At 41.3% G+C, this 26436-nt stretch overlaps 1 protein-coding gene across 1 annotated transcript in view; it reads right to left on the bottom strand.

Moving 5' to 3' along the window:
• Window positions 1–258: 258 nt before the first annotated feature.
• LOC121943726 (plakophilin-3-like) overlaps window positions 259–26436 on the bottom strand; it is a 67115-nt gene continuing 40937 nt past the window's right edge. The window contains exons 3-14 of the mRNA XM_042487328.1: window positions 25412–25500; window positions 22113–22732; window positions 20869–20992; window positions 20475–20679; window positions 20162–20321; window positions 19078–19186; window positions 17738–17902; window positions 13348–13527; window positions 13092–13245; window positions 11844–12039; window positions 11406–11493; window positions 259–3257 (exon numbers count right to left, since the gene is read on the bottom strand). Of these exons, the coding sequence (XP_042343262.1) occupies window positions 3216–3257; window positions 11406–11493; window positions 11844–12039; window positions 13092–13245; window positions 13348–13527; window positions 17738–17902; window positions 19078–19186; window positions 20162–20321; window positions 20475–20679; window positions 20869–20992; window positions 22113–22732; window positions 25412–25500 (2132 nt within the window). The 3' untranslated portion in view covers window positions 259–3215. The remainder of the gene's footprint in view (window positions 3258–11405; window positions 11494–11843; window positions 12040–13091; window positions 13246–13347; window positions 13528–17737; window positions 17903–19077; window positions 19187–20161; window positions 20322–20474; window positions 20680–20868; window positions 20993–22112; window positions 22733–25411; window positions 25501–26436) is intronic.

Below are 26436 nucleotides of genomic sequence, written 5' to 3'. Positions count from 1 at the left end.
GAAATGACTCATTTCACTATCTAGATTTAAGTCATCCAATCCTATAAAATATTTGGAAAGTCTAAAAGAGCCGCAAAACTCAAGCTTTTAGATCGCCATGCTAGCGAGGCGCTAAACAGGAAGTCAGTTGCTCAGCCGCTGGAAGTTGCCCACTTGGGCACACCCAGCTGCGCTCAGACGCCGTAAGTCTCGAATGTGCACGCCTTATGGGCCACGCGCCAATAAGCAGCTCTCATATGAATGAACGAAAAGACCATCTTTCCACAATGAAATACTTCTTTAATGAAATTTTCTACACAGAAGTTTGTCGGTTAACATCTGAAAGAAAGAAAAAACATCTGAATTTGTTAAACAGTCATGCTCGCTACTTTTTTAAGCTGTTATGTACATAGGAATTTAAATGCAAATGTCAGCATGCAAACACGCTCACCATGACAACACTAACACGGTGATGTTTAGCAGATGACGTTCAGCATGCTCATCTTCTTAGGGTGCTTTCACACCTACGCTGTTCGGTTCCTCTACGTAAGTATTACAATTATAAATACAGACAGATGCTGAGCCAAGTTTTTAAAAAAATTTAAGGTTATTAAAACATATCTGCGTTCAACAGTAGGACAGGAACGTCTTACTGGTCTGTTATCAGTATCACTGCAGAACTCGCTCTGCAGCCGTCAAATAAAAACCTGATTAACGTGGTCCTGGTCGCAGGTAATGCAGACGCGTGCCTCTGTAAAGCAGCTGCTAAAAAATGTTCTGTAGTGGTAATAGGGCTGGGCGATAAATCGATATATCATTCTTAATTTAATTGCTTTTAATGTATGATTTATTTTGATTTTTAAAATTCAAACCTAGATTTTCTCTTCAACTTCCTCAGTCGCTCTGTTTGGGCAGCGCCCTCCCTCCGCCTCTACCTCCTAGAGATACACACAGAGGACAACATGACAGCAAGCGTTAATGATAACGTTGAGTACATTCCCAAAAAAGGTGCCGTCTGGTTCGGTTTTGCTTTGCCAGATCTCAAATACACTACAGTCCGCTGCAAAGTTTGTTTAAAGGCTGTTGCAACTAAAGGGCAGCAGTGTGTCTCACACCGAGACGCACGAAACCGTCAGCCCACAAACAGTGATGCAATCGCAGTGCACATCACGAACGATACGGTTAAACAGTGGAAAAGCCTGGGTTTATCCACATGCTGAAAACTATCCACCCAGGCATGTGCTACCACGCCGCAAGTACTTTGTTGAAGTCACCCTGCCTCATCTGTACAAGTGTACATGTGAAAAGACGAGAGCAGGAGGCGATCGTTTAACTCCACAACAACAGAACTCCAGTAATTTGAAAACAGCCAATAACATTATTTGTTAAGATGGAACTAATGTCGAACGACGGTTGTATGATTTCAGAATTGGTCGCTTTCAATACGCCACTGTTTCAGATGCAAAACTGACGTGCGGCCCTCTACATTTTTCAGTTTGCCTTTAGTTAATTTTTATTGCTAAAGTCAAAGCAAATTTTGTTCTGGGTAATTTCTTTGTCACTTGTAGTTTGTTTTTATGAGAGAAAAAAATCATCTAAAATCGTAAATCCAGTTTAGTGTGAAAAAAAAGAAATCACACATTTTATTTTAAGGCCATATCGCCCAGCCCTAAGTGGAAAATATATGCAGAGTTTATAAAGTTTTATGATTTATTTTTTTGTTATGTGTGTGCATCACAGCAAAGCAATGCAGGGTCTCAGTGCACCCACATGGCCAGATAACATGCGATCAATTTGCAGTCCAATAATAGCCGACTTATAGTGCTTACAATTAGTTATTTCTTTATTTCTTTGGTGTCACTTATTGTGACACCAAAGAACATAAAGATAAACACTCTATAAGCATTAAAATGCTTCTGGATAATCGTCTGTCAGTCACCTGTCATTGATTTCCCCACGTGGGTCCTGATGATGCGGGATGACAAACGCCAAAACGCTAGAACCTCACGATTTCTCCTCTTGGTTTGTTTGGAAAAAAATCTGTGTGCGCAGGAACCAAATCATAACTAAAATGCAACAATTATCATTTTTTCCACCTGGTCTGGACCAAATGAATGAACTACAGGTGTGAAAGCACCCTTAGATTAGCGTGTTAGTATGCTAACATTTGCTGGTTAGCGCTAAACACGGTACAGCTGAGCCTGATGGGAATGTCTCCAGTTTTGCAGGAAAAGTTTAGGACGAGTGAAAAATTTTCAGTCACAAAGTCAGGAATCTGGGTTAATAATTCAGGCCTGGAATCTGGGAATCCATCAGTGTTGCCAGATGCACGATAATTATCGTATTTATACGATAATTTTGCCCTCTGTGCGATCAAAACTTCCAAAATCGCCGTAATGTACGACAATTTGACCATTGCGACACTTACAATAGGCACTTAGTTTAGTTCACACATTTCATTTTCATTCATTTTCTGGCTCCTACATCTGTGTTTCCGTGTCACTTCTCACATGATCTCCTCACAGCCAACGCTACGCCAGCATGCTGGACAAAAACACCTGACGTCAGCTGTGGGTTAAGCCTTACAGACTGAAATAGCTTCTCTCTGAGGCGGTGGGTAGATTTGTAGTCAAAATTCGTTTAAATACGCGTTTACTAAAGTTATAAATTTAACCTATTCGTTGTCATGATTGTGACCGGCGTACGAAAGTTTTTCTCAAAATGCAATAATTTTGAGCCTCTGGTGGTTTAACATTTCCAATCTGGCAACACTGAAATTCATCCAATAATCGTCAAGACGTTCCAGTCTGGACTAAAGTGACACGGCGGGTCAGTCAGTATCTATCTAACCATGAACTAAACATTACAAGGCACTTATCTGTCTCTCTCTAATGCGGGCATCATCACGCATCAGCTATCAGCACCGTTAGTCATCAGTCAAACCCTAAAACACACAGAGCACGGTAGTTTCGGGGGTGAAGTCCACTGTATGTGTGGAAACCATCGAGTTCCCGTCATCACTGCTGGCTCTCTTCTGAAAGCCATGTCAAACACGCAGCCACCTGAAAGAGGACGAACTTTACGTCCATCGTTCGATCGGCTCCGGTCCATGTTTCACTTCCTGTTGGTCCATCACAGTCAGAAAATCTGCTCATTAAATCACTCTGATGCTCCTCGTCTTCCTCAAAGCAACCTCCATCCTGAAGCTCAGAACGAATCGTGTAACGTGCTGCAGCCTAGATGGTGACATCTGTGAAGTCTCGTCTGGCAAATCCTTTCTGAAAAACATGAAGACACAATACAAATACTGATGAACAAGGTGAAATCAGTGTTCCCAGAATTATGTAACGATTGGGCTGGATATTTACACTCAGCTTGCGATACCATCGAACATTTGCTGCACGCTCTCCTCTCGCACTCTGTGCAGCAAGGCACGTCAAAATAGTTCCATTTATCACTTTCCGAAAACAAACCAAAACAATGAGCTGAAGGATCGAGCAGCAGCCTCCAGGGCGGAAAAATGAAGCCAATGAAGAAGTACCGAAAACTGCAGTTCCTAAAACTGCCACTTGAGGCTGGCTCCGAGAGCAAGTCAATCCCTACAGATGTACAACATTACAATAAAAATTAACATGTAACATGTTTTTAGCCTAGTACGAAATAAACATTTGATCTCGATAGCAAATTTCAACATTCAGGACATCTGTAGGGGGTGAATTTTTATGTAACTAACCTGTTTATTTATTTGTTTTAAGGCCTAAAGTTACACATATTTAAGTGTGAGGCCACTTTAGCTGAAGGTCTGTCTGCGAGACACTGCCTACTCTTCAAAATTTGAGTGGATCATCTGGAAGTTTTTGATCCTCTGTTCCTCTGTTAAATCGTCGACTATCAGCTCTCAGACATCCCTCATACGTGGACACTCCCACGAACGAGGGTCTTGCCTTCCCATTATTGTTCACATAACACACCTACTGAATTTGATTGGAAATAACGACGGCTATTGTGGTGGCTGCAATAGAAATAAACCTGCTAATGTTTTGAACGTCCATTTCCATGCTTCTGGGAATGTTATCATCAAACTAGAAGTCGCATAACAACTCGTAATGGAATACAGTCATCTCACAATTGTGTTTTATCGACATTTTGAAAATATCGCTTAAGTTTTGAGCAAATCTGTAATAGAAACCCAATGTGTCATGTAATATGTCACACTAGAGGCTGACGCTACTGTCTTACACCCTTGTCGTGCCTCTTTCGATTCCGTGATTCCAGTATGCTACCTAAAATCACACACTGGAGCTGCATGAAGCCACCATTGTTTTCGTTCTGTGTAAAATGCAAAGGAGGCAAGGGCTTATGAGTCAGATTCACCCCTCAATCCTCCACAACTCCACCTTCTCATCTAAAAATGGTCACTTATGGCCAAAAACTGAATATGTCGACGGCCAAAATGCAAAATTCGATCTTCAAATGTTCACAAACCAATGGGTGATGTCTCCGTAGCTACGTTCATTATTTATACAGTCTAAAGTGACGGTTCAATGAGACACGTCTCAGCTTACACAGTCATCTGATCAATTGTGATCGTTAAAAATTTAATAATCGCACCTTCAAAGAGTGCTACACCCAGGCTTAAAACCCTTTTATCACAGTGAACACCTTCCCCACCCGATCATTATGTTCTTCCTCTCAGGGTAGCTAAGGAAATGTTCTGTCCGTCTTTTTTTAAACCAGGAAATATTTGTCCACACTGATTTTTTCCGGAGGGTGGCTCTAGACAAAAGCTCAGTCCACAATGAAAATGATTCTCCCTCCGGGAACCATGAAAAAACACAAAAAGTTTTTTTTCCAGATATTTTGCTTTGGTCTAGTTTCTTTGTTCTGGGACTCGTGAAGACAGCTCAGGGTGTGCAGCAGGCTCTGCGTGAACGGCATGAGAGCGGACTGAGGACAGGCACACAACAGGATATCTAACAAATATAATAACTTCACTGTGGCCACCCAGCAGTCAGATAAACACACGGCTTTTGTTTGCTGTGTCAGGTTCAGTCCGGCGTTGGCTGGTGTGTGTGTGTGTGTGTGTGTGTGTGTGTGTGTGTGTGTGTGTGTGTTGGGGGGTTTACAGGAGGAGGAACATAACAGTGTTCAGAGTCTGCCAAGTCCACCTAACCAAACTCTTCTTTTATTCATCCCAGAAGGCACAAAAGAGACAAACCCAAAATATCTCAGCCAGATTCTCTGCATTCCTGCTGCGAGTGGTCACTAAGAAACTAAATCTCAACAAAACGCGGGCCAGACACCAGCAGAGACAGACGCGAGTTGAGTTTTCGGGAGATAAAGCACAGGAGTGTAGAGAGGAGGAGCGTCGTCACTGTGTTAGACAGTAAATAAAGAAAGCTAAGATCGTTACTTCTCTTTAATAATGTAAGTGTAGTTTGGATAAAGTCTGTTTTTCTTGAGTTAATTCAATTTCAAACCCTGAGCAGCAGGCAGTAGAGGTCGTTTTATCTGATAAAAAGAGCGTGGCATTCCTCAGGAGATTGGTAAAGCATCTTTCTATAAAAGGAGCGGCTTCTCTTGTTCGTGCCCAGGCTTCTGTAATCCAATTAGCCTTTCACTTCGGATCTTTATCAAGTTGGGGAAAACCAACTTGTACTCATCTGTATTTCAACATTTTTTTTTTTTTTTTTTTTTTGAAGTTCATTCCCAATTTCATACATTTGAAGCACTGCCTGTGGCTTTCCTTTTTCCAATAACTAAACAGCTTATTTGATGAACACTGAATTCTTTCTTATTGGCGCAGATTGTTGAAAAAGCAGCATGAAACTGCAACCAGTAAGGAGCTTTGGAGTCTGTGTAAAAATATTTAGAGATTTCTTTATAAATGTTGGAAATTAATTGTTGAAAACACGTAGAAAAACTCATTTCTATATAGTACTGAATTTTAAAGTTAGACCGTCAAACTGTTTCATACCATTTTACGGTTTTAAGACTTTTTGGGTGGCCTTAGACAGGTGGCTCCTCACCTTATTCAAGTTTTGAGGGAGGATGAGTCTAAGAGGAGGTGGGTTGGTTTTGTATCCATATTTTGCTTGTATCAGTGCCGTGTTTTTTTCCAGCCTCCAACCTATTGTTTTCTATGAAGACATGCAGCAGGTGTGCTCAAAAGCCAGAGTGGTGTGGTCATGACGTGCAAACCAAAAACTCTGCAGTATGCATGTCAGGCCAGTACTGGCGGTGTAACTTTGTAATGACACACCATAGAAGAACACCATGCACCAAGTGCAGCCATAATGTCACCGTTCTCAGAGGATCTGTGCATTACCAGTTGTCGTATAGCCCAAAAAAATAAAAAGAAATGTGTATAAAGTTACAAGAAAATGAACTGAAAATAACAAAAAAAAGTTTAAAAAAAAAAACAATAACTGGCAAGAAAATAATAAATAGCTACCATAAATTAAAGGTAAAAATTGCATCATCACTGGTTTCAAAATGTGTGTTTTGGCAGATCGGGAGCCACTCCAACGCAGGGAAGAACTTTGGTAACTGCAGTCTAATTATTATCAGCTTCAGAGAAAATATTTGCATTTGCAGTGCCAAGTTTCCTCAGATAAGGCAGAGAAGAGGCTAACAACAGGCTCTCAGAGCAGAGCGAAGGAGGGAAGAAGAGGACCAATGGGAGGAGAGGAGCGCAGGTCAAACGGGATAAAAAGTAAAAAAACAGATGTGTACCGACGCAGACTTGGAAAACCATCTGGAGGAGACAAAAGTTTGGAGCACAATGTCAGCCAACACCCACACATTCTGCTTTCCATTTTAACGTCAGGCTCATTGTGTCTTCATTCACACGCATCAAGTATCATATCAACAGCGTAACAGCATTTTTAGTTCTGTGACCTAGATGTATTTGAAACACTTTTTCGAGACGTACTGCAAGTTTTTTCTGTCCAACTGCACAAACAGATCTCTCGGGGTCAAATAGGGTTGTCAATCAATTTCACCCAACAGCCATCATCCAAGATATCAATACAATAATTGTATCAAAATCAAGTTACAATTTAGTAGACTTAAAGGGAAACTTTGTATTTTCCAACCTGGATCCTATTTACCATGTTCTCGTGTCTAAGTGGCTAACAGAAACAACCCAAAAACCTGTGCTAACCAACACTGAAAATACCACAAACTAACTTTAAAACCTGAAGTAAATAAGCAGGCAAAGTATTTACATTCTCAAATCCTGGAAAATAGACAAACCCCTTGGAGCCGCACACCCCTACAAGAAAACACAACATGTGCTTTAACAGTTCATCGATACAAACTGAAACGGCAAACAAAATCTTGACGAAATGTTTTGCCATATTGCCGAGCACAGCGGTGAGGCAAAGCGCCTGAAACAAGAAAGAAAACAGACACAAGATCTTTACGAGACTTTAGCCAAGTGAATCACAAACACCAGCAACCATGAATACACAGGAACGCTGCTGTTAAAGGGATAGTCTGGATTTTTAAAAGTGGAGTTGCATGGGAAACCTTTCCACACACAGTATATTACAAACAGTAAATGTCTGTCAGCATGGCCCCAGTTGTGAGAAGCAGGCTGGAGTTTGACACGGAAGCTAAGCATTGTACTGCTGTGGAGGGCTCCGCAACAAAACGTATTTTAGCCTCCTAAAACTAGATATACCACCGTGTGGTTGTTTGCCTTCACGTGCCAATCAAGTCACACTTACAGTTTACATTTATGTCTGTGAAAACATGAGGCTTCACACACATCTTCCCTCCGACACCACTGAAGAGCTAAACATCACAATTTACATGTGGGCGCCCAAGATTCTTGAGTTATGGCCCAAAACATGTTTTATGAAGTCACCAAGACCTTGACCTTTGGCCATCAGATTCTAATCAGTTCATTTTTGAGTGCCAAATTTAAGAAAACTCTCTTTAAGGCCATCTTAAGATATTAGGTTCACGAAAATGAGAAGAATGCAAGGTCACGGTGACCTTGACCTTTGAACGTCAAATTCTAATCAGCTTGTCCTTGAGTCCACTTGAATGTTTGTGCCAAATTTTAAGAAATTCCCTCAAGGTATTCTTGAGTTATTGACTTCACAAGAATGAGACAGACAAGGTCACAGGGGACCTTTATTTTTGATCACCAAAATCTAATAACATCATTGTTGAGTGCAAGTGAATGTTTGTGTCAAAATTGAGGAAACTCCCTGTAAGGCCATCTTAAGATATTACGTTCACGAAAATGAGATGAATGCAAGGTCATGGTGACCTTGACCTTTGAACACCAAATTCTAATCAGTTTGTCCTTGAGTCCACTTGAATGTTTGTGTCAAATTTGAAGAATTTCCCTCAAGGTATTCTTAAGATATCGCGTTCACAAGAATGTGCTGGGTATACGACAGACAGACAGACTACCCGGAAACATAAGGCCTCCAGCCTCGGCTGTCGTGTGCGCGGAGGCATAAAAAGCTTAACTGTGCGCTATATTGAGAGTATTTTAAATACTTTATCTTTCCCTCAGACAGTCTGTTTTGATGGAGAAGCCGTTTACGACTTCAGTTCCCCAATGCTGCTCACGTCGAAGTCACCAAACACCATTGACAAAAAACAGTAATTTAAGCTCTCTGAAAACTGGAAATGCTGCTCTCCTGCTGCCTCTATCAGTTAGCTAGTTTGTGTTCTTGTGTCACTGGTGAGTCTGAACTGACCCTTTTAAACGCCAAAGTCACAAAACAACACAAACAAGTAAACTGATCAAAGCAGCAGTAGACCCGCAACTCCTGTGTTCAGTGATGTTAAATCACCGTTTTTCTAAATGGAGTTTGGCTTTGAAGTGTGCAATCTAACAGCTTGATTTTCCCACTGGAAACTGACATTAAGGTATTCTTGAAAATACTCTAAATCTAGATCTAGAGTCGTGGTTTCACTGATGCCATGGTCCTACCTAACGCCAACTACTACTGCCATTATCGTTACTCATGCCTCCACTATTGTTATACAAATGATTGTTATTACCACAATCTGCATGTAATATATCATGCTATCATAAATTACATTCATTAATTTGATGTCTATTACTATTGTCATATTTTATGTCATTGTTACGATTATTGTGGCTGTGCATCTCTCGCTTTTCCCTGCTCTCTCTCCTATGTATCACTTGGTCATCTACTGTTATTTTTTTGTTCTTTACGACATCTTTTGCATGCCTGTCCTTCCTGGAAGAGGGATCCCTCCTCAGTTGCTCTTTCTGAGGTTACTACTGTTTTTTTCCCACCCATTAAAGGGTTTTCTGGGGGGAATTTTTCTTTAATCGCTGTGACGGTCAATGACATACAGATGTCATATGCTGTGAAGCCCTTTGAGGCAAATTGTGATTTGTGATGATGGACTTTGTGAATAAATTTGAATTGAACATACTGTCTATGGATAATTAACCCATTTAACTCCACTTAAAAAAACTGAGCTATCCCTTTATTAGTCCTAAAGCCTGTGATACAACACTGAGGGTCGAGGTTTTGTTAATGAGGACTTTTGTGATCTGGTTTTTGAGCCTGAACTTGATTTTACCCAGAATCACTCAGTGAGGCGGCTGTCAGGTCACAGGTCAGAGACTGAACTGCAGAGATCAGTGAAAGCAATTAGTGATGTTCTGGCAGCCAAGCCAAAGACCTCTGAGTTACTGTAATCCCTTTATTTTATGATGGATAAGAATGCGGTCTTTCTCTCAAAACACTGTCAAAGACCACAGTCAAACCAGCAGTGCGAGGAACCAGAAGCACTGAGAAATAACAGCCCCCACTGCTGCTGCCCGACAGAAACTCTTCAGCTGCTGCAGTTTAAACAAACTCCTGCATTTATGCACGTCCAAGTAAACTCTGGTGTGCTTCATTCCTGTGGTTTCTCCGCTGTCAGCAAAAGATAAAACACTTAATTCCAGCCACAAAAATGTGCGGCAGTGTGAGGCCACATGGATCTGTAAGGGCTCAGGGCACGGAGCCTTATCTCCAAATGCAAGCTGACATCTGACTTTACGACGTCAAGTTGAAATGTGTCATTTTTCTTGATTTTCAGGAGCCATGATTTCAGTGTACCCTTCTTGTTTTGGGGGCTTTTGCCTTTTTTTCTCACACAGTGCAGCCAAAGAAAGACAGAAAAAAAGGGGGAAAACCCCGCAGTTAAAGACTTGTGTCGGGACTGATTTATCTGAGCTACCTGACGCCCTCAGCTGACCCCTTTTCAAGGCTTTGTGTACAAATAGGAATGCCCTAATTTCTGCTCAGATCAACCAAGTTTCCACACACAACTGGCAAACTTTTCTTCTGGGAGGAAAATCTCTGATAAATCCAACGTACGCTACTCACTGAGCACCAAACAGCCAAAGACAAGCAGCCAAAGATAACTCCTCTCTAAATTCTGAGTTTTTCACAGGTTTGTGGTTACAGCGCAGGCGGAGCTGTCCATGAGGGTTTTTTTCCTCGTCAGTAGTTTGTAATTCACCAGCTGGACATTTGATCTTTCAAGCCATTAACAAGTGATCAATGGATGAGAGCAGTAGCACTTTGTAAGTGAAAGCAAACTTTTAGACCCCAGAGAAATAACACAAGTTTGCTTTAAATAACCAAACTGTATATAATTCCAATAGTATTCCTTATGAACAGTCCAGCTACAAAAATCTATTTGTGGCAGCCCAACACAAATAATTAAATGTCTGGGAAACCCAGTTTATAGAGAGGGATGAAAGAGTGATGTTATCAATCTCATCCCTCAGTAGGATTTGCTTCTTTTCTCAATTTTTATATTGTCAGATATATCAATTTATCAATACATGTCAATTGTGAATATTTAAAAGCAGTTTCAATATTAATTTTTAGCAGTACAGTACCAGCTGTCTTGCTGTTTTTTTGTTAATGTCTCCTTCAGTCAGTTTGCTGTTCTCAAAAAAAGAAAAGTCACTGTCATTTATTAACCTTGTTATATTTATGTTTTTATTTAAAAATTTAAAATTGTATGGCTTAAATATCATTCTTCCCAGTGGTATCAAAACTGGTGTAGATATTTATATTTTTCAAGGTAATTTAAGTATGACAAGACTACGCTGTTTTTTTTTTTTTGCTAAGTATCTTCGGGCTCTGGACTGAGAAAAAAACCCAATAAATTTGAGGATATCATTTTGGGATCTGGGAATTAATGGACTTCATGTATTAAAAAACAAAAACTTATGAATCAATAATTAAGAAATTAGATGCAACCTTTATATATTTCTCTGTCTTTTGGTTTAAACCGAGATTTCAAGCTCTTGTTGTTACTGCCTCACCATGAGCCTCATTGCTGACGTGTTTGCAGCTATGTATACAAGATTTAGATGATTTTGTATAATGTTTCATGGGATCAGCGGCTGTGGGTCTCACCAGTTTGTAGTCTTTGTGTAGTTTGTTGTACTGGAACATGTTGCAGAGGACAGTTGAGGCCGCTCTGGCAGCTTTCAGACTCCCGGGGCTGAAAAGAGACACAGTGACAGACGGTTAGAAACAAAAACAAGAAAAAGGTCTTACAAAGAGGAAATACCACAGCATAAACAGAGGGGAGAAACCGAGTGATAAACAGTCTAAAATGACCTGCAAATTTGCCAAAGATTTTATTTTTGTATCAGAGTGGAGAGTAGGAACAGCTCCAGAATATGTCAGGTCACTGACAACAGAGAAGTGAAAGAATGTAGGACCTAAAAAAATATTTACTAATAATAAGAAGCATTAAGAATTGTTTTGCTGAACTGGATAGGGATTATTGGTAGGTTATTGGTAGATCAGGCTGTAATATTTGAGGTTTACAGAAGAAGTCAGTCCCACCTGTTATCATGAGATGTCTTGATGCCCACCAGTTTCGGCAGGCCGTTGAAGTATGAGATGTCACGGGCTGCCAGGGAACTGCAGGTGACCAGGTGATTGAGGGCTCCACAGATGTTGACCACCACCTCGCTGGATGGCGTTTTCTGAAGGCCATCACTGGGAAGCTTGGACACCAGTATGTTCACCATGTTTTTAGCTGCAAGAACAAAGAGAGAGGTGATTGTGTTGCAGGAGTATATTTAGATAAACAGCTCTTTGTCCACGCACGGGTGCAGAAAGAGGTAAGGGAAGGGAAAGTGCCCTCTTGGATGCCCCTTTGGTAGATAAAACGTGATTAAGTGCCCTTTCATTGGAGAAAATGCAAACCAGTGCCTTCTAGGCTGCCCTTCCAGTAGAGAAAACTTGATGCAGGGCCTTCTCGGTTGTCCTTCTCGTGGAGAAAACATGATGCAGTGCCCTCTTTGTGACTTTTAAGAGGAGAAAACGTGATACAGTGCCTTCTAGGGTGCCCTTCCAGCTGAAAAAAACAGGATACAGTGCTCCCAAGGTCATCTTTCTCGTGGAGAAAACGTGATGCACGGGCCTGTAGGTGCCTTTTCAGCTGAGAAAACGGGATGCAGTGCACTCAAGGGTGGCTCTCCAGTGGAGAAAATGCAGTGCAGTGCCATATAAGCTACTATGAATAGAAAACATTCTGCGTGCTGGTGCCCCATCGCATGCAACTGGTGACCGTTTGAATTTTTTTAACCCTTGCACCTCAAACAGGGCTGAGTCAGCCACCACTTAAACCTTTGCAAGGCCCACTTCTGTCAGTTTGGATGAAACCACTGACACACGTTAGTTATATAATAAAGCCTCTTCACCTTTATAGCATTCTAGTGAAGCATCATAATCTGTCAACTTTAATCCATTAGCAAAGTGGAAACCAAGTTAGCTTTGCTCATTTTAGCACCGATTCCCACCAGGTACTTATCATTCACACCTACAGACACACTCATTAGCTGTCTCTCGTTTCTGGGTCTAAACTGACAGGAGTGTTTAGTTCTGTACTCAGAGAAACATACAAAGTAAAAGAAGGAGCATACAGAGTGCTCATAGGACCAAGAAATGTTCACCTCCAAACTGATTCACCTCCTCTGTAGCGAGGCGGATTGAAGTGTAATAAACTGCTATTATCTCACACACACGCGCATGCATACACAGAGTTTCCAGCCCAAGGAGGACTGAAAAACCTCGTGCTTGTCTTACCGATGTGGTCTTTGTTGGTGGAGTGTCTGGCCAGATTTCTCAGCAGGCCGGTCAGAGGCCTCAGCTCCACGTCACTGTTGGTGTCTAACAGATCCAGCAGGATGGGCAGCATCCTCTCCTGCTCCACCACCACATTACTCAGCACTGATGGCCACTGAGGAGAGCAGAGATCACATCAAGAAACCCAAACAACTCAGACAGTTAATTTTGGAATATACATCCATATTTCATATTTCTACGGTGTGTGTGTTCGTACCCTGCCTTCTCCTGCAGTGATATTTTGCAGCGCTCCGATGGCAGCTTCGCGGCTGGTGGAGCTGCTGTCGCTGTTCTGCAGAACATGCTTGTACAGTCCCACCACCTGAGGGTGCCAAAGCCACTCTGCCCCCTTAGGTTGTCGGGACACCTCCGACAGAATGGACAGATTCTGGTTTCGCTGTCGTGGAGAAAGTGAAAGACAAAAAAAACATTAGCATGTATTGTACAGACACATACAGTGTGCTCTGCTGTAGCTACACAACTGTGAGTTCATTTTATTATGTTTCCTGATGTAAGTTTTTCTCTTGAATTGGCTGAAGCCAGAATGAAACAAGTAAGCTCATGTAAGCTCCATGAGTTGACTTATTTAGTGTTTCCGATATTTTAAAAGAAGGACCTTAACAAGGGGTATTACATATGTATGACTGTCACAAAGGACTGATGCTCAAGGTGTATGTCCAAGGCAAAAAGTCAACATGGCTACTGTTGCACTTTTGTCCTCTGTATGAATTGTCACATTGTTTTTTTCTTTGCCTTTTCTTTCTTTCTCTATATTTCTATTGTCTGTTGCCTGCCAAGGGACTGCGGACATAAATTAGCAGTCCTATGAACTAAGCATAAAATCAAATCAAAACATTAGCAGATCAACACACAAAGACAGTTTAATCCATTCCTTACACTTTTGCTCTTTGGTTATAGAGAGACACCAGCCTCGAAACTCTTTAAATTAGTAAACCAAATGCACACTGCTTCATTATGTGCGGAAACACAAAGCTCGACATGCCTGCAGCGCCTGCTGCTGTTGCTAAGCCATGATTGGAAAGCCGCAGTTCAGGGGAGGGGTTTAACTACCACACGCTCAGCTCGGTCATTGGTTTACAGGATACTTTGTCTTGGACTGAGGACAAGTCAAAGGAAAAACTCAGACCAGAACAATAAGGTCTTTTCCATTAGAGATCCTGAATTACCACACTGGTTTCACAGCAGTCTGGCCAGGACAGATATATGTCTCTAGACTGAAGAGTTAGCTACATGAACGCACTAATAGATCACTATCCTCAGGCCCCACTAAGCAGGATAAAATCCTCCCTGTTCACCCTCCATGAAACCTGGATAACGATCCACTCTGAGCAAAAACACATCACACGGAAAAACAGGTTATATATAGTTACAGGTCATTTTCTCATACATGTCACAGTGGGCCTGAGGTCCACACGTCTTTAGCCTCCACTGCTTGCTGCTGAATCAGGTAATGTGATCTCCTGGTTGTGTGTTGGAAACTGATCCTCCCCGCGGACCTGAGGCCACTTCTAGAGTTTCTATCTGCTGGGCGACTTATTATCTCCCTGTTCCTGAGATACCTGCTCGATGTCAGCGGCTTGACTTTTATCTTTAAAAACACTTTAATAAAAATCAAATAACAATGTGATGTCGTTATAATATATCTGATAATGATGGTGCATCTGACAAACGGCACAGGAGGTGAGGTAAGAGACGTGTGCATGAATAGATTGGACCGAAGTTGATCTGGCTGCATCATTTATACAAGACGGACAGTTAAACAACCTGGAGACAGCTGCCCAGAGGCAAAATAAGACGGCCCGCTAAACAATGAGTGTTATTAAGCCTGCGACACAAAGCAGAATAAAAAAGGTGTTTGGATAGTGCTGACCGTCTGTATACTGTCACAAATTTTCCTGTAAAATTATGGTAAACTACCTGTGGCTGTAGTTGCCAACATCCTGCCGTTGTCTTACAGTCTTTACCGTAAATTACTTCAACAGTATATTACAATTACGTTTATAAAAGTATTCTGCAGTAAATTTGTGGTATACAGTGTAATACTGGCTCCACAAAGCATCCACACGTAACCTTACAGCAGTAAATTTGGCTTCAAAAAGCATCAAGAAGTGGGGTTTTAAAAAAATAATAAAAATTAGAATTAAAAATAAATAATAATAACCCTGTACAATACAGCCAGAATTTGGCTATATTTGCACAGCAGTTTGTTAAAGCTTAGATTTCTGCTGAATTACAATTGCAAGCTGGCAACTTCTTATTGTTATTTTACAATGTCAACACAGTTAAATTTATTACAATATACTACAATAGACTGTTAGGTTTGCAGTGTAATACTGGCTCCAAAAAGCATTAAGATTTACAGTGTTTTACTGTATTTTGGAAAAAACTGTAGGGCATATTTTAACGGAAATTTGTTACCGTGTATGATCCCAAAAGAGGATGAGATGGGTTTCAAATCAGCAGACAACAGTAAAACTGCATTTTCTCATAATCAGTATCTTCTATTGACAACTACAGCCTTCGTTAAGATGTATGAGTGGATTTTGTCGCCCAAGCAGTACTCAGATGATAGCATTGGACAACCAGCAGCAGCCTTTTGCCAAGCAGCAGGAATAGCGGTGACAGCGCACTGAGCGCATGAGAGCACGTCAGCTTTAAGCCTCACAGAGGGATGTGACGGGTGTGGCAGACAAGCTTGCAGGCTGACATAATACCCAACTCGTTTCTGATTATGTAAAGTCTGGATGTAAAAAGTGGACATGCAAAAATAACTAGAATTACCACCTCACAGTTGTATGCTTCTTTGAACCAGCCAAGTTTAAGTTTGCATGCATGTCTGTCTACTGTCATGACTCATATGTAGTCATGACGAGAGAAAAGAAACTACAAATCCTAAACATGGATGTTCACACACATATTTCCCCGACAGCACAGAAGAAAATATGATACAAAATCGGCACAGTTTCAACGTGACCACCTAAGATTATGTCACTAAATCAGTATCTGACCAAGTGTCTCCCCTTCTGTTCATAAAATACGGGGTTAAATATGGGGTTAAATACTGGCCAAAAAAGCTTTTTTTGTGTCAGCAGAACATTATGATGTCACAGTGAAACTGACATTTGACCTTCTGGATGTAAATAAATAAATAAATAAATAAATAAATAAATACATAATTAGCCTATGAATCAGAGTTATGACCAAAAACCTGTTTTGTAACACAGCAACCTTGACCTTTGTCAACCAAAATCTAATCAGTTCATCCTTGACTCAAAACCGAATTTGCGAAAATTACCCTATAGCGTTCTTGAGATATTGCTCTCACAAGAATGAGATGGATGCAAGGTCACAGTGACCTTTGACCACCAAATCTACAGTAATCAGTGCATCCTTGAGTCCAAGCGGACGTTTGTGCCAGATTTGAAGAAATTCCTTCAAAGTGTTCTTGAGATATCGAGTTCACAAGAATGAGACCGACAAAGTCACCTTGACCTTGATCTTTGACTTATGACCACCAAAATCTAATCAGTTCTTTGAGTGCCACTGAATGTTTGTGCCAAATTTGAAGAAATTCCCAAACAGTTTTCATGAGATATCGAATTCACAAAAATTAAACAGATGAGGTCACCTTGACCTTAAACTTTAACTTTTGTCCCCCAAATCTAATCAGTTCATCTTCGAGTGCAAGTGAATGTTTGGGCCAAATTAGAAGGAATTCCCTTATTAGGTATTCTTGAGATATCGAGTTCACAAAAACGACAGAGACAAGGTCACCTTGACCTTTAAATTTGACTGTTGACCACCAAAATGTGATCAGTTCATCCTTGAGTCAAAGTAAAAGTTGGTGCCAAATCTGAAGAAATTCCAATGAAATTTTCTTAAGATATCGAGTTCTCAAGACTAGGACAACAAGCCAAGCTTTTATTTCCTCCTCCAAGGTTTTTTAAACGTTCCTCGGATGCATTTCAAGCCCCTGAGAGATCGCTCCTTCGCTCCTTCGGGTTGGCAGCACCTAACCTTCAGAATAATCTCCCAGCTACAGTTTGACATCACCGGACTCTGTGGAGTCTTTAAAAAAGCAGCTAAAAACCTTCCTGCTGAGACAGGCGTTTGGGAGGCATTACGGCTTTTATGTTTTAATCCTGTGTTTTAACCGGCTCTCACTGCATATTTCATCTGGGCTTTTATTTTGATTTGTTTGTTCAGTTTATTTTGTTTTTGAGGCACTTTGCGGCTGGTGTCTGTGAAAGGTGCTATTTAAATAAATTTTGCTTTCGTGCTTGCTTGAATATAACCATTCTGATAATTTCAGTTAAAATTTCTAGTTATATTAATTCCAATAAACTTAAGCTTTAAGACCTTATATTTGGCTATTAAAGAATTTTAAAGCAGTATTAAAAGACTTTTGGGTCACTAAGGGAAACGGAACAAGCTTTAAAAACAACACTGACCTTTTAAATCTGTCACAGTTTGCAGAGCATGTTACCAAACTGTTGTCTTTTGACTCATCTTGCAGACACAGAGCGACATCAGTGCTAACTCAGAGGCGTGTCTGTGGTGTGTAATTCCTCGAGTGTGATTTTTACCTCATTGTTTTTTTTGTTGTACAGAGTAAAGCAGCCGATGGCGTCACTCTCCCTGGAGGCGGAAGCTCTCGTTTGGCCCTCCAGACGCAGACGGACGGAGGGAGGAAGCTCCGTGTACAGCTGGTACGACAGATTCCTCATCACACACAAACAATTCTCCAAACCCTAAAACACAAACAAAAACAGAGAGAGGAGGCACGTGGAGGTTTAACAAGAGGAGGGCTACACTGGATGATTTATACTGAAATCAGTAATTTAATATTGACAAAAAATGACAGTAAGCAACATATTTGGACATCTGGATTTAATCTCGTTGTATTGAGGACACCCTCGTGGTGTGTTCGTCCAATCAGACCCAGGGAGGGTTAATGATGATGTCTAATGGAAGCAGCATGTTTATCAATCATCTGCCAGTTAGTTAAAGATTTATCCGAGTGTCTGCAAAGTCATTTTGCTCTGTGCTCCGAACCAAACGCTTTGTGCCAAACCACAGTGAAGAGGAACATAAGCAGAGCAGCCTGTGAAAACAGTCATGCGGGTCCCTGTAACTCACAACGAGCTGCGAAAGTATGAGACAAAGATTGAGTAAGAAGCTAACATTCCCAATTTAGTGAAATTCCAGTGTAGCTGCCAGCTGAAGTAACACCACCGAATAATGTTTCTAACTGCAGTGTTTTAACCCTTTGAAAAGTGAGCAAATTGGCTTCTTTTAAAAATAGGGGGAAAATGCAATGAGCAATTTCAGAAGAACTGACTAAAAAAATTGCAAAATATATAAGGGAAAATTACCATAAAATTACCATAAAAAAAATAAAATAATAATAATAAAAAAAACAAGGAAACAAGAAAAATACTTTCAAATATATAATAATGGTAATTATAAAAATAGTTTTGGGACCTGAGCTTTTTGTTTGTTTTTAAATTTCCAAACCTACTAATTTCTTGCCATTTGCAGGACAGTTTTTGCTAAGTTGCTCGGGGCCAAACAAACTGTGATTTGGGCATCGCTGCACGGACGAGGAAGAGAAGTCAGAGAGAACTGAGAGCAGTGACTTAAACACTGTGTTGGTTTTGGTCTTGAGTCATGGTTTTTGTTGACCATAAGAAAAATATAGAAAAACACAGGCCTCATCCTTTCACTTGAACACGTTGTTAAATGTCATACGATGCTGCGGAGTCTTTCATTCTATGTAATCTCGGCTTTTTGGGCTTTTTATCTCTGGCTTTGATGTTCAGAGCTCATTGCTGCGGGTGGCTGCCAGTGTGGTGTGCCACGGCTGTTATGACCTGTGATTGTGTATAAAAACGTCGCAGGACATTACAGGTCAGGTCAGACTTACCTTGTCATCTGCCCGGTCCTCCTGTTGAATGTAGGACACCAGGGAGTCCACCAGGCCTCGCATGTCTCTCATCTTCTGTCTCGTCCTCTCATTCACTGAACTCAAGTTCCTACACACACACACACACACACACACACACACACACACACACACAAAGAAACATTTAAAACCAGGTCAGGCTATCAGAGCGTGCAGTAAATCTGTCTCACTGAAATCTACCTTTGAGTGATTTTAAGTGCAAAATTTATGAAGCTCTGTTGAAACCCTTCAGTAGCACCCTCATCACTCTGGAAGGAGCTTACATGTTTTTCTGTCAAGAAATTCCTCAGAGACTCGGACACACGCTTTACAAGGTGCAACCTGAAACTTACTTAAGTTCCATGCAACCAAAATGAAGAATTACGATTTGAAGATCCAACAGCAGCACTTAAAAGTTTTCTGCATTAAAGCAGCGCTCTGTAAAGTCAGTGTAAATCTATTCAAATGTACCTGTGAGTGATGTGCTTTCATGAATAACAGACTGGTTCAATAAATTATGTTGCTGTTTTGTTTTACAGTACAAACAACAAAGTGCTGCCCTTAATCTGAAAGGGTAACTTTGGCATTTTTTAAACCTGGACCGTATTTTTCCATGTTTTTGGGCCTGATGTTTAAGTTGCCCCATCTGCAATGTAACCAGATGAGGCAATTGTGAACCGTCACATTACGTCCATCAAAAGTGGTTATTTTGCCAGAAACAGGCTCAAATTTTTGCGACTTGTTGCAGGGAGTCAACGCTGGAAAACCAAGTGAGAGAGAAAGTGTAACTCAGTGTTGTCTAAATATTTCCATGTTGTGGATGAGGGGTGGAATACGGAAAAACTATATTTATAGAAAATTATCATAGTTACAGCTACAATTATGTAACATAACTGTTTTAATTTATTGTTTTTATATTTTTCTTTGTCCAATTTTCAGGTAATTTTCTTGTATTTTTGTAATAATATCTTGTTAATTTTTGGGTAATTTCTTCTTTTGTTGCTCACTGCCTTCTTTTTTCTTCTCATTTTAGGCACAGGTTACTGTGCTGAGCATGCTGGGTCACCTGAGGCAGCCGCTGGTGTTGTAGAAGATGTCTCGCTCAGACGGGCTCAGTGGGAAGCTGCTGCACAGAGGAACCAGTACTTTCTCAGTCAGCTCTGATAAAGCTTCTTTGGACAGTTTCTCCTTCAGGTTGTCTCTGGAGGACAGATTCCACAGGACACCTGCAGCCACGACAAACAGGGTTTAGTCTGCTGTCTAAATAACTGACTTATCCAAACCATTAATACATAAATAACAAAGATTAATTAGCAACGACACCTTAATATCAATGCATGGACACGGATATAAGCTCATAAAGCGAAGCTCGTTATTACCTGTGATGGTCTTTCGGAGCTCCTCGTCGTGTTTGCTCAGGATGCCGACGAGCCGCATCACTCCACCGGCATCGATGAGCGCCACCTTGTTTTCAGCATTCTCGTAGATCAGGTTACGTGTGGCGCCTGTGGCATAACGCTGCACGTCTTGGTTGTCGCTGGAGAAAAGCTCAACGAGAGCAGGAACGCCATGCAGAGCGCGGACCTGAGAGAGAGAGAGAGGGGATTAAAAACAGCACACACGGTGAATATATACACACATACACACACACACACACACACACACGCACACACACACACAAAGACGTGCAGATAAACCAAATAAAATGAAAGAAATATGGAAAATTCACACAGGAAATAAGAAAAATATAACAAAAACAGCTTTGTGTGTTACCTGGTTTTTAGCATCGTTGCTATGGTAACACTGATGTTGAATGTATGAAGCTCCCAGAATCTGCAAGGCGGTGTCTGACTCAGACAGATATCTGACAGCTGTAGGCATGTCCAGACTCTGCAAACTACACACACACACACACACACACACACACACACACACACACACACACACACACACACACACATTAAGCTACATATTAACAGTGGCTATGACAAGAAGCCAAGAAGCAAATCACAATACGAAAGCAATTACTCATGATTTTCATTACTGATAAATCTGTTTCCGTTAATTATCCATTATTTCCATTTATCAATTCATCATTTTATCCGTGAAGAAATCTGAAAAAAACAAATTAAATAAATTGTAACACTTTGTGTTGCACAGTAACAGTGATGTCACACTCAGGCTGTGCTCCTGAAATGTTCACATGTACCCTGGTTGAGGGGGTGGATGTGTCAAACAGACGCAGGACTTTCCCCCAAGAGACTGATGTTTGTGTCCTGTGTGAAACCAAGTCAACTTTGACTTATTTTTTGATACGTTGACAAATTTGATTAAATATGTAACGTGATGATGCTCAACCATAATTGTGTCATAAATGACTTTAACTCTTCTTAAACTAAATTATGTAACTTTACATGAAGTAACTTGTCTTTTCCTAAACCAAACCTACCTAAAATTTACATTAAATATGTAACTTTGTGTTAAGTTCATAACATGACCACACCCAACCGTTATTCTTTTCCTCAACCTGAAACACCCATCTCACTGGCACTCACAGAACTTATTATTTAACGTGCGCAAAACAAAAAAGGATGTGTTTCAGCTAAAAAGGTACTAACGGCATAATCACAGTTCAAATACGCTGAGCTGATTGTTGAGCTGAAATTTGGGTTTTGTTTGCACACATCGACTAAGTGAATCTATCTACGACAACCAGTGTTCTCTCTGTTTGCCACAATCATGTACGCAATACAGTCTTTAGGGTCTGGATCTGTATGAGCTGCTTTTCCTTGACCTAGTCTAACCGTTAGGGACACTAATTCATGAGATAACATACAATCTGCTAAATAATGGCAGTCCTCCAGCCTTTCGCCACCTCTTACTGCTAACAGTCTTATGTGGAAAAATACGCTTTGCAAGTACTTTATATTTCTGACAGGGCCACAAATTCAGCTGATCCGAGGCAGTTGGTGGTCCACATGTTTTACCGAGTTAAATGGATGAATAATTTTTCTCACTTCTCCAGCGGGTCATTGCTGTGTATCGACGCTCCATCCAACACATCCACTCCTTTCCCGACGCTCCTCAAACTGCGGAGCGAGGCGGCCCGGTGGAGGGAGGCTTGGTGCTGCCCTGTCCCCAGCGTATGGTTGGCTCTGGACACATGCTGCTGCCACTGTGTCCCCCAGCCGTCCCCTGCTATGGGGACCGCCCTGAGGGTCCCCGCCCAGCCCTCCTGTCCGAAGGCGGAGCTCTGCTGCTGGTAATGCTGCTGTCGGTTGGTGATGCGGCTGATGGTGCGGTGGGAGGGGCCTTTGTAGGTGTACTGACACGGTGGCTCCTCCTCCTGCCAGTAGCCCCTGTCAGGAGCCAGCGTCCCGCTGAGGCTGCGCCTCAGGGTGCCGGGGGGAGGCACAGTGATCGAGCAGGGGGCGGTCTCTGGAGGGACCACCACAGTGAGAGGAACGGCCTCCTGGTCTGCCTGGCAGAGTGACTTTGAGCGTTTGCTTCGGCTGTGGGTCTGGGAGGACTGGAAACTGCTGTGGACCACGCTGGGTCCTCTGTGGCTCACCCTGGAACTGGTTTCCACAGCGGAGCGAGAGGAGAAACCAGAGGAGCGCAGAGGGGCCGTAGGCACCTGCAGAGCGGGCGGTGAGTGGAGAAATAAAAAGTTAGCAGACACACAGCAGCAAGGACAGACGAATACCTGTGTTTTAGAAATTTTGTATAAAAATGCAAATTTTAATATAATATCCTAAATAGCACTAAAACTAGTTACAGAGAAGCTCTGAGAGTGCACGCAAGGAGAAAAAAGTACCACAAAAAGTACCACAGTAGTGTTTATTTTCTCAACATTTTTACATGCAATAGTCGGAGTTAGGTGGCGCTACAGTCGTAGCTCCACTAGGCCATTTAATTGGACTGCTGTCCCCGTCCCAGTATACAAGCACTGAGGGGGAATCCATTTATTAAAGCGCGTCCAACTCCGCCAAGTAGCCATTGCTATGCCCTCTTACAGCTAGTTGCTGTTGGACCTTCTTCCTGTTGACCTTCTCTGCACATAACAGACAAGTTAACAAGCTGCAAACAGGTTGCAAGCTGCAGCACTCCCCATGTTGACACTTTCATCTTCTTTTTTTTTCGTCTTTGTTCTACAAATTTATTCTGATCAACTTCTGGTTGAAACCCCGGCGTAGGGACAATGGAGCGTCAGCACAACACCTCGGCCACCTCAGGTCAGATTGAGACGTTTACATGACAGAGTAAACTGACTCCCAACCGCAGAAATATAACATCAGTCGGACCAACATGTTCACACGTAATTTAAAAGTCCAGTTTTAGTTGGACCAACACCATTATTCGACTTTTTTTAACATCATGTAAATGTACGGAGTGCTTGAGGCTAGAAAAAAAATCCCGTACAGCAAAACAAATGCTCTTCCTGCCCTCCTTCATAAAAGGCTCGCTACTGTACGCTGCAGGAAGCTCACCGCTGCCTCTGCATTGTTCCACTTGCCAGTTGAAAGCAGCAGACAAACGTCCTGTTTATATTTTCTTTTTGTCTTTACATTGTTCTGAATTCGGTCAGCAGTGAAAGACAATTAGACCAGAGAGGAAACTCACACACAACACTGGGTCACTGCTTTCCAGTGTGTATCTGTGTGTGTGTGTGTGTGTGTGTGTGTGTGTGTATGTGTGCGCATGACTCACAGGTTTCCAGACATGAATCAACTGTGCTACTCTTTGGGAGAAAAAGTCCGATTTTAGACATCTGTGGCTCAGAAGCCTGGATAGACATCAAGCTTTGTTGTGGTGCGTTCAGACCACTTTCGTAAGTATTTGAACCTTTAACAATCAGGCAAGAAATGTCCCGTAAAATGCAAGAAATTAGGAAAAGATGACAAGAGAAATGACTTTCCAAAGAGAGAGAGAGAGAGAGAGAAGTACTTGAAAATTATCATAAAAAGGGAGCTTTTATAGTACTTTTTACTGTTAACTTCTTGTTAAATTGCACATTTCCTTCTTCCCATGTTTTTCAAAGAAATCAAGCACATTTGTTCAGGTTTAAAAGGGTTAATGTGCAATTCTAATATATTACAATGTTAGTTTCATTTTCATAGTTTTGCTGGTTTTTGACATCTTGGAACACGGAGAGATCTGTGCGATAAAAAGGGCAGGAAACATGACATCTTGGACAGATTTATCGTACAAAAGCCATCAGTCTATCTAGATTATCTAAACCTGAGAGTGTCATTGCAGAGGAAACCGTCGGGACGCCTGCACTCACTCTGTTAACTGTTTACGGTAGACGGTTAATCACTGCAACATTTGTTTTCATCTTTTTATCTTGGGTGTGTCTTTCTGTGAGATTTCGCTGTCAGAAATAGCTGCTCACATATCTCACTCACGGGCTACAACTGAGGACACTGAGGTCACGTCAGGCCATCAACGAAAAACAAACAAAACTTTGTCACGGGCTGAGGATCAACACTTTACTTTGGGTAACACAGACGCGTTTGGCCTCTTTTTTTCACTGCAAAGAGATTCAAAAATAAGAAATGCACATCCTGTAGTGGGTGCTGGATCCAAGGTTAACCAAAATGTGAAGAGATAGAGATCCACGCACCAGGAGGCTCCCCTTTTGTGAAGAAAAAAAAGTTTGCTTTTCTCACACGGCTCCACGATGAACAGCGACCACGTTTAGCAACCGCAAAACTCTCACAAAACATGCGTTTACAAACTCACACAACTCATGCAGTATGATCTAAGTCTCATTCATCCAGCTGTATGTGCAATACTTCCCAAAAACATGCATTATAATATAATGTTATGCTTTAAATGACGTCAGTATAAACAGGCTCATGCACAGCCGAGTAACATGCATACTAAGCACACACGTGTTTGACCTCTGCTCGAGTGGAGCTTAAAGGCGAGTTCAAGCTCGCTACTCGTAGGCAGAGGCGCTTTATATTGTAACGTCACAGCGAAACGCATTTGTTTGACTGGATAAATGAGACTTGGATTACACTGCGAGAGTCATGTGAGAGTTTGTAAACAGATTTAAGATGGAAATTTTCTGTTGTTTACGAGCAAAAAGAAGAAAATTTGCCTGCTCTGTTCACCATGGAGGCCGGCGAAAAGTTTTCTGTATGAATTCAAGGTAACACGCTGTGAGTAATTGTTATACAAACAATCATTTAAGGGGAGAAGTTTCCAATCTTTGATCTAAACTGCTACATGAAACCGCAGACCTGCAGTGATTTTGCACTGACCTGATGTCTTATAGTGCAGCACAGCTCTGGCAGGCGGTACTTACAGACATGATGCGGCTGGGTGTGTTTATCATGGATCTGGAACTGAAACCGAGGGTGTGGGAGAAGGTCTTTGCCTCAGGATAGCTGTAATCTGGACAAAGAGAAGAAACACAAAATATTAGCCTGACTCTTGAAATGTTATCGCAAGAGGAGAAGTCGCGTGGCATCACTCAGTGGAAACACAATCATCTTGCAATTGCGTTTTATTGACATTTTGAAAATAGTTTTGCACAAATCTGTAACTGAAACCCGCCTTATGATGGATAAGAGAGTACAGATGAAAAATGATTCATCGAGAGACACTCGACTAAACCTTTAATGGTGTTAAGGTGATTATTTTTTCAATGGTTCAACCAGACTGACAACTGAAAGAAACAACACTGGAATAAGAATAAAGGAAATCAACAGTCATTGGTAAAAGAAACAGGAAGCTTAGCTGTTTCAGTGTCAAGAGCACAATGATGTCCATGTCTCACTATGATGTCTCAAAGTTGATCTAAAACTTCACGATAGAAATAGAAGGTTAGTTTAGGGTTAACACTTTTGGAATATCAGCTGAATATACTGCAGACTGACAAATCACATTAAAACCCATTTAATCGAACCACGGAGTGGACTGCAGAGAAAGATCGGTTATCCAAACACTGGAAGTGATGTGGTTCAATGATGATCAAGGGTCAGTTTTCAGGACTGGACAAACAAATTCAAAATCCAAGTTTAAACAGTATTTTGGACATTAATGTGTGTATGAGACTGCTGACGGCACAACAAATTGTCCCTCTGGGTTTAATAATCATATCCTGAATGGAAATGTTAATCATTTCCTTGTTTTTCTTTTAGGGCCAAAAGTATTTGGCCAAATTAGATCTAAGACTTTTTTAATGCCACTTGGAACTAATTTTAAGACAAATTTTCTGATAACCGATATTGAAGACCTCTTGAAGACATCTTTCCAGTGAAAAAGTTTGCATCAAATGTATTTGCGTCAAATGTTGGGAAAAAATACAATTAAAAAAACAACAAATGA

This window comes from Plectropomus leopardus, chromosome 1, assembly GCF_008729295.1.
Source record: "Plectropomus leopardus isolate mb chromosome 1, YSFRI_Pleo_2.0, whole genome shotgun sequence".
Taxonomy (NCBI): Eukaryota; Metazoa; Chordata; class Actinopteri; order Perciformes; family Serranidae; genus Plectropomus; species Plectropomus leopardus.
Note: the sequence above shows the minus strand (reverse complement) of the source record. Positions and strands in the feature narration are given on the sequence as shown.